Source organism: Saccostrea cucullata, unplaced genomic scaffold (assembly GCF_032062105.1).
Source record: "Saccostrea cucullata isolate Sc308-1 unplaced genomic scaffold, CSIRO_AGI_Scuc_v1 ctg19508, whole genome shotgun sequence".
NCBI classification, from domain to species: Eukaryota; Metazoa; Mollusca; class Bivalvia; order Ostreida; family Ostreidae; genus Saccostrea; species Saccostrea cuccullata.
The window spans coordinates 1-9021 of record NW_026939262.1 but is presented as its reverse complement, the minus strand read 5'-3'; the positions used below and the strand labels follow the sequence as shown (position 1 = coordinate 9021).

At 33.2% G+C, this 9021-nt stretch overlaps 1 protein-coding gene across 1 annotated transcript; it reads left to right on the top strand.

The window, feature by feature from the left end:
* Positions 1-3957: 3957 nt before the first annotated feature.
* LOC134252659 (recQ-mediated genome instability protein 1-like) lies at positions 3958-8916 on the top strand (the record flags this gene model as incomplete). Its single annotated transcript, XM_062735142.1, has 6 exons — positions 3958-4005; positions 4510-4637; positions 5801-5947; positions 6116-6220; positions 7330-7449; positions 8783-8916. Coding segments are annotated over exons 2-6 (617 nt in total), but the record flags the coding sequence as incomplete, so codon positions are not given.
* Between the last annotated feature and the right edge of the window lie 105 nt (positions 8917-9021).

Genomic DNA, 9021 nt, shown 5'->3' with positions numbered 1-9021 from the left:
CACCTTGGCGCCATGATTGATTGATTTAATGCGCCATTTTTCACTTCAATGCGACTATGGCGCATGTTGCAAGCCCTTCCCAATCACTGCTGTAAATAGTCTTGAAGGTGTGTCTTTTTTTGCACAATTGCAGTCAAAGTTCTGAAAGTTTTGGGGCTATATACAACAGTTAATTTGTGACCAAACAGTTACTTCCATAGTTGCCAACTCACCCGATTTCGTCGGGTCACACCCGATTTTTCAACCCGTAACCCGATTATTTTTTATGACCCGGCGGGTCATGCTTATCACCCGATTTTTGCCGAACAACCCGAAAATCTCCCGATTTCCGGATTTGGTTCGTAAATTAGGTTGCACTTTTAACTTCCAGTTACAACCCAAGCTTAGATCTACGTAAACAATGTCGATGGATTAATCATCAGTGCAGGTGTAAACAATTAACTGGGTGTTGTTTTGACAAATCAATGTTTGAAGTCAATTAAAATGGCTTCCGATAGAACTAGATCGTTATCAGGCCAACAGGAACAAATTGAACCAAACACATGTCTCTGATTGCACCAAGAAAAAGAGAAACGATATTTATGTACATATCAAGGAATCTTGGGGAAAAAAAACTTTCATTCTAGATAAAATAAAGTGATCAAAGACAGTGTAGGCCTAACTTCAAATTTAAAACATGTTGCATGCAGTACCGGGTAGTTAATTATTTATAGAGAGAGGAAAAACAACTTCAAAACTGAATTTGGTATACTTTCAAATTTAGCAGAAACTGAAAAGGTTTTTTTTTTTGAAAAATGCACATTTACTTCAGGTCAATACTGAAATATGAAACCTTCAATTTTCATTTTTATACGCCCGTCTTAAGACGGGACGTATTATGTTATAGGCTTCATGTCCGTCCGTCCGTCCGTCTGTCCGTCTGTCCATTCGTGTCCGGCTCATAACTTGAATACTATTAGACCTAGGATTATCAAACTTTGACAGTTGATACTTCTTGGGTAGACGGTGTGTCGCGCACAAAAAGTAGGTCGCTGTGACCTTTAATAAAGATGCTATGGCCAAATATGGAAAAATCCTGTCCGGCTCATAACTAGAAAACTATTAGACCTAGAGCTTTCAAACTTGGCAAAATTATACATCTAAGGTAGAAGTTGTGTCGCTGCCTATTTCAAGGTCACTGTGACCTTGAATTTAAGTGAATTTTTTAAAAAAACTAAGTCTTTAAAATTTTTAATTTCATAATCCTAAAAAATGTAAAAATATAGTTGTATCCTTATTTAAAAATGTTAAATCAAGTAAAAACTTATTTTTTCATTATATACTTTACAGCAATCTGTAACAAATGTTAATGTTTTGAGAGGAATTCAGTTTGTCCCATGGGCATAATTATCAAACACTGGTCAAGAAGAATTTTGATAGCAGAAATTCGCATTTCAAATTAGAGAGAATTAATGAGTTTATTGTCAGGAGCGAACTGGTAGTTCAGATCTCTTATAATGCAGCTTTTATCTTTATCTTTAATCTCTTGGGAGTTGGGCAAAAAGAAATGGCCTCATAGTTGCTTGTGTTAATTAAGAGTTCTTGATGGCTAGTTCAGAAAAAGATCTTTCAATTGGTGTAATGTAATTGAAACAAATTGATGCTTTAAAATACAGTGTATAATAAAAACTAAATTAATATTGCATAATATAATTAAAACTAAGCCTTATTAAAAAATGTTAAATTAAGTAAAAACTTATTTTTTTCATCATTATAATATACTTTTACAAAAACTGTAAAAAGCAAACTGTAGCAAATGTTAATGTTTTGAGAGGAATTCAGTTTGTCCCATGGGCATAATTATCAAGCACTGGTTAAGAAAAATTTTGATAGCAGAAATTGCATGTCAAATTAGAAAGAAATTAATAAGTTTATTGTCAGGAGTTAACTGGTTGTCTAAGAGCATCTCTGTTAATTCAGCTGTTATCTCTTGGGAGTTGGGCAAAAAGAAATGGCCTCATAGTTGCTTGTGTTAATTAAGAGTTCTTGATGGCAATAGCCCAGATAAAGATCTTTCAATTAGTGTAATGTTATTAAAACAAATTGATGTTTTAGTGTATGATTAAAACTAAATTAGTATAGTATAATATAATTAAAACTAATTATACATGTGTTCATTGAAAAAAAATTACATTTAAATTTTTATATATTTGCAACAAATTGCAGTCATGTCTCACTTAGAATTTTATAGTCTAAAGAATAATGTATTTTTGATTTTTTTGTTAGACTGTAGCATTTCCATTATTCCAGAAAATTATGCAATTAACAATTTAAAGCTGCAGATGGATATTTGTTAAGTTCTAACACAGCCAGTTTAGAATTATATGATGTATTATTTGTTATAATTAATCCCTACACTGTAAGTCTCTTAGAGATGTATATATGTACAATATTTTAAACATGATAAGAAATTGAAATTAGATCATTGAAATCTGTGTCAATCTGTTAATCAAGATTATCTGATTTTTTTGCACCTTTACCAATTTATGATTATTGAACAATATATTTGACGGGCGTATCATGCTGTGGCGGGGCACTTTATTAACATGTAAATTAAAGCAAATTATGTATGAATTTTTTGTCATAGTAAATTAAATCCTTTTTCAATAAAAGAATTCTCAATACACAAATACTTTGTATATATATGTATAAAATTTAATCATGGTAAATATGTCGTGAATGTCGTTACGCGTTATGACCAGATTTTTTACTTTCCAAATCTGGTCATGACCAGATTTTTACATGCTGGAGGTTGTCAAGTATGGTTACTTCTTGAATGCAATAACAAAGAAGACCAGTTCTGGTAAACATGATAATGAATTGCTTTTTTAAACATACCTAGTATAAAATTAGTAGCCATTTACTTGTGACTATTTGTCTTTATTACTTGAAAATTAAATTTGTGAAAATTTGGATTGAAATAGCTAAATAAAGCTACCTGAGGTAGGGAAAGAAAGCTACAGTAATTCTATCTACGTAGCTAAGACTGCAGAACATTAACTGGCCAAGACTGGAAATATGCAGCTAGCACCATTTCTATCTGTTACAATCAAAACATTCAATGATAGACAATGAAATGGGCAGTACAATTCGATGCGGACAGCTGAGAAAACATTGGATTGAAATTCTAGTTTGAAATTCATTTTCAATCCACCTCAGCTACGCTAGAAGACACTTTATTACTGATTGACTGATTGACCCAGAAGACAAATAATTTCAATTTGAGTATAGTTTGAAAATAATATTTAAATCAGAATTTTCTGTTCAGCGCTTTAAGGAAATAAATGAAGGGACAAATATTTGATTTCTGTTGGGTATAATTTATGTATGTGTGCGTTTTTTTTTTTTTTTTGGGGGGGGGGGGGGCTTAATGATCTTGGAAATAAATAAGAAAGTTGTCAAACATTTTTCATTGACGACAAAACTAAAAAAGCTCTTGTCATCCTAAAAATCAATTGGTACAAAGCATAATCTGACTCGACAATCTCCTGGCCACCCTCCCCCTTTTAGAATCAAATGGCTGTCTCCTGAAAAAATGTCTTATATGACTTTAACCACTGTCCTTAAAGATTATGTTATAGACTATAAACTCATATCAATATAAATTCAACCAACATGTATTTGGGAATTTAAATTATTTGCCTTTTGGATCATACATTCACACTTTACATTTGAAAACAGCTCTGGTAGATTGAAAATGAATTTCAAACTAGAATTTCAATCCAATGTTTTCTCGGCCGTCCGCATCGAATTGTACCGCCCATTTCATTGTCTATCATTGAATGTTTTGATTGTAACAGATAGAAATGATGTAAACTGCATATTTCCAATCTTGCCAGTTTCCGCGATCAATGTACTGATTGTATTGAACCTGAATATTTTTTTGAAAGAGTCTCATAACTGCAAGGCTGTGTGCAAACAAATGGAGGAATGTGTGTTAGCTCCATGAAAGCATTATTACAAAGGGTACAACCTGCTTGTCAGAATTGATTCAAGTATAACTGGTAGGGCTGGGATGATATATCGAGATATCGATACATCGTGATATCTGTGAGGATGATTCGCATATCGATACATATGAAGAAATATCGAAATATCGCCCATGAAAATCTGACTTCTATTTTTCGTTGTTTATTTAAAACTTGGGGTTTAATATATAAAATAAATAAGTTAAATATCAATATAGATATGAAATAAATAATAATTAACACCATTTGAGTAAAATATTTTTATTTTACAACATATAAACAACTATTCTGAATAAATTATTTTTATTTGCAAAGAAATAATTTGTTTATTTCAATGCAAAAAAAGATTTTGTAAGCAATTTAACATATCGTGATACATATCTTATCATGGCTCAAATATCATGATACGTATCGATATAGAAAAAGTTGTATCGTCCCAGCCCTAATAACTGATATAAAAATATGTTTTCATGTAAATGTTTGCTTGTTTCTTTCAAAGTAGACTGTTGAGACCCTGAGATGATTCCATCGTCTGTACCTGCTGCTAATGCTTGGCTGAGGTCCAGACACATCAATGTCCCGGGGGACTGGCTGGAGGCTTGTGTAGAGTGGATTACTGAGGAAAATCAGGTCACAAACTATCTCTTGGTACAATTAGTTGGGGGCTCATTGGCATTCATTGCCATTTTCATGCAACTGTTTTGTAAAGCATATTTTTAAATGGGCAATTTTTGAGGTAGTAAAATGAGCATTAAGAAAAGTAAAAGCTTTGAATTGTAATGTCACAATAAAATGTTATTTAAAAAAAACAATCTATGACATATTTCTTAGAACAAAACACACAAAATGACGTTAACACAAACATAATTAGAGTGGGAATTTCAAAAACTAATCTTTTAATAAGGTATTTGCAGCCATTAATGCTGATTTATGGTTGCAAATACAATTGATCATTACCTGTATGTCAATTGCTGACTGACGTTTTCTGTACTTATTGTTAGGCCATTATTTACACACTGAATTGTGAATGAATTTTTTTGTTATTTCCCAATGATGACAAGGAGCATGGATTGGGAATAATCTGTAATCATATTATTTGGCATTTTTTTTAAAAAAGGGCTTAAAATTAATTGAAAAATTTTCAGTCATGATACAACCCAACTGCAGATTGATTTTAATGAGTTGAAAACCCCATAACTTGAACATATACACTGTACATGTATTGTAGGACATGGTGTACTTTGAAATTTGACTCTAGTCAGAACTTGCTCTTGTACTGAATCATTTCGGAGACTTTAAACACTATAGCAGAAATCATCCTGTTTTTCATGTAACTTATTTGAATGTCTATATTCAATTGGTAAAACATCCACAAGCATGGAAACAGATTTGTCAGACTCAGTGGCATGTTATTTTAAGTTCACTGGTTCATGGGGTCATATTTTCATGGTTTGAGGTAAATTTTTTGGTTTGAGGGGATTTGATTTCGTTGAAGAAGAATTGTTGTTTAGTAAAGTAAATATCAATTGACATTTCGTGGTGAACATGAATTCATGGGTATCTTCATACCTCGAAAACAACGAAAATTAAACCCCTACAAAAATTTGTGATTTCACAGTATGTAAAATAAGCCAAAGCAGGTGTCTTCTTCTCATCAGTTATATAGAACTCTGTTTCATAAGAATCTGTTTCATAAGAATGTAAAAAATGTGTTGGCTGATAAAAGAGCTTGCCATAGGAATTTTAGCAGGTGTTGGAAGGCCTCCTAAAAATTTGTCCTGTTTCTTATTTAGGGAGTCCAGCTCTCTCAGACACAGTTAAATGGACTGATTTTTGAGCAATGGCTTCTTGCAGACCTGCATGAGATTGGATCCAGCTGCCTACCAGAGCAAGTAACATCCTCCAAAGAAGTCCAGATTAATGGGATGTTTGCCCTACAAGTAATTAAGTATTAATTGTGGAAGGATTTAACAGTATAGTAAAATATACTAATAGCAAAATGCCAGGGATGGACAATTTTTTTTTGCAATTAACACAATTTGCTGTGATATATAATGAAATTGATAAGGATTTCTGAAATGAATACCTTGTGATTGTTTGATGTTAAGGTAGATTCCATGGTGGATGTTGGGAAACCTTACTATGGACAGTTACAGAGGGTTCAGGGAACCAGCACAGGGAACATGGAGGTCACAGCGGAACCCACTCCTCCAGTATGTAACTTCACTGACTGCTGGCTTTGTTACTTGTATACTTAGCTTCTCTAAAGACCTGGCTTTTTAATTTTTATTTGTTAAAAAAATTGACTTTGTTTTGTGCTTACATTTTGAATTAACATATATTCTGTTGTTAGTTTTGAATGATTTAGAATTTCATGCACACATTTCTGAATCTGTACATGAATTTTAACTATTAATCATTTATTTCTCATTTCATTGATTGATAATATACTGTATGTATACAAAAATTAGCATATTCAAAATTTAGCGCAATCACCAGGTATGGAGTGGTTGGTGTATTCATGAATTAGCACTACATATATAGTGCTAAAAAATACTCACATGTATATTGTCTATGAGTTTAAGTAAAATTTTAACATCTTACTCTAAATAATTTTGAAACATTGTATTAGATTATTGCTGTTCCATTAATGTGTCCATCTGGCTGAAAATAGCCTTAAGGTATTTATTGAGTGGTTGTAGTTTGGGTGTTGAACATTTTATTAACATTTACTTGTAATTAAAAACAATGAACTTCAGATTTTCTAGTCCAGGAGGATCAATAATGTGTAATTATATCAGAGTAATACATGTATTGTGTAACTAATACCACACATGCAATGTACATTATTGGGGTTCATCTATAGAGCGTATTCGAGTCGACACAGTTGAACTTAATGGTCCAAGTGACAAGTGCCAGTTATTTTAAATTAAAATTGATGCTCAAATGTGAATTTGAAAAAAATCACATTAAATATGTAATTATATTTAGGCCTTACATACATTTATATAGGCCTATTGCCTAATGAAAAAGATGAATATATCAGGCTTGGTGTTCAAGGCCTAATAAAATGGCAGATCGAAGAAAATACATGTAAATGATAAAAAAAAAACATCATATCGTATTCATTTATGAACGGTAATCATGAATTATTGCGCTGTTGGCGCCAATCACACTAAAATATGAAGCCCGCTTTTTTTGTACACATACAGTAATATTAATCAAAATAATACCTGCATACTGAGATATGATGTTAACATTCTAGTTCTTGTATATGTGAAATATACTTAAAGTTTAATAAATAAAATGACATTTTTTTTAGTGGGAACCTAAGCCAACTCGGATGATGTTGTTGAACTTGACAGATGGGAATTTCAATGTACAGGGGATGGAGTACAAACAGATTCCTAGTCTGAACAACCAAATAAAGCCAGGCTGTAAGGTAGTGGATTTAATTGTTTTGTTTGTTTGTGTGTGCTTGTAAATGAGGACCTCTCAGCCAGGGAGTCAATTATTAAATTCTGTTGAAAGGGTTTTAAATTTATATACTATAGAAGCAGAACTTTTAATGAGGATTCAATGTTGGCATTATTAGCAAAGGTTCTGAGATTGCTAAAGCTGAATATTTCTGACACTTTATTTCTGTATTTGACTTTGTTGTAAAAGATATCTCTCTTGATTATATAAAAAAACATTTAGAAAAAAAAAAATCACCTAAAAACAAAAGAAATCAAAGTAAAGCTTCCAAGGTACTTCAGTAATGCCTTTCAGTGAATTAATTTAAAAACTGAAAGTGAATTTAAGAAAGCGACATTTGAAGGTTTGTGTTTTTTAGTTTTGAAGACTCTTGCTTGTCTAATAGGATAAACAGTTTATTGGATGAATGTTTAGGAAACATGAAGATTTGTTCAGCTAAGAAAATTATATTCCCCCTCGAGCAAGCCCTTGGGGAAATTGATATTTCTAGGCTGATTATACCCCCCCGCAAACGAAGTTTGGGGGGGTATATAGGAATCACCTTGTCCGTCTGTCTGTGCAAATGTGTCCGCTCCGTATCTTTCTTACAGAGGGACATTAGAATCTATTGCTCCACACAAAGATTGCCCATGACCTAAGGGTGTGTCATGACCTTGAGCCAAGGTCATTTGGGAAACTTCAAGGTCACTGGAAGAAAAAGTTCATAATTCGTGTCCGGTCCATATCTTTCTTATGGATAAACTTGGTAGGTTCTCATTTCATACAAAGATTGCCCATGATCCAAGGGTGTGTCATGACCTTGACCCAAGGTCATTCGTGGAACTTCAAGGTCACTGGAAGAAAAAGTTCATAATTCGTGTCCGGTCCATATCTTTCTTATGGATAAACTTGGTAGGTTCTCTATTTCACAGATTGCCCATGACCCAAGGGTGTGTCATGACCTTGACCCAAGGTCATTTGGGGAACTTCAAGGTCACTGGAAGAAAAAGTTTATAGTTCGTGTCCGGTCCATATCTTTCTTATGGATAAACTTGGTAGGTTCTCATTTCACACAAAGATTGCCCATGACCCAAAGGTGTGTCATGACCTTGACCCAAGGTCATTTGGGGAGTTCAAGGTCACTGGAAGAAAAAATTCATAATTCGTGTCTGGTCCATATCTTTCTTATGGAAAAACTTACTTCTGAAAAACCCAGCGGGGGGTATTTTGTCCCGTTTGGACAGTTCTAGTTAAATCTTTGTTTCCCTTACAATATTGCAATACCAATATTACACCTTAACATTTTATGTCCCTTTCAGATCCTTGTGAAGGGTAGGGTGCGTTGTCGGCGGGGCATACTGATGTTGACAGCAGACAATGTTACAGTACTGGGAGGGGAGGTGGATTCACTAGTGGAGAGTAACACACCACAGAGTGTCCTTAAACAAGCAATGTAAGGAGCATCAATAACTTTATATAACACACCACAGAGTGTCCTCAAACAAGCAATGTAAGGAGCATCAATAACTTTATATTGGTTCTGTAAAAGTAATTTATA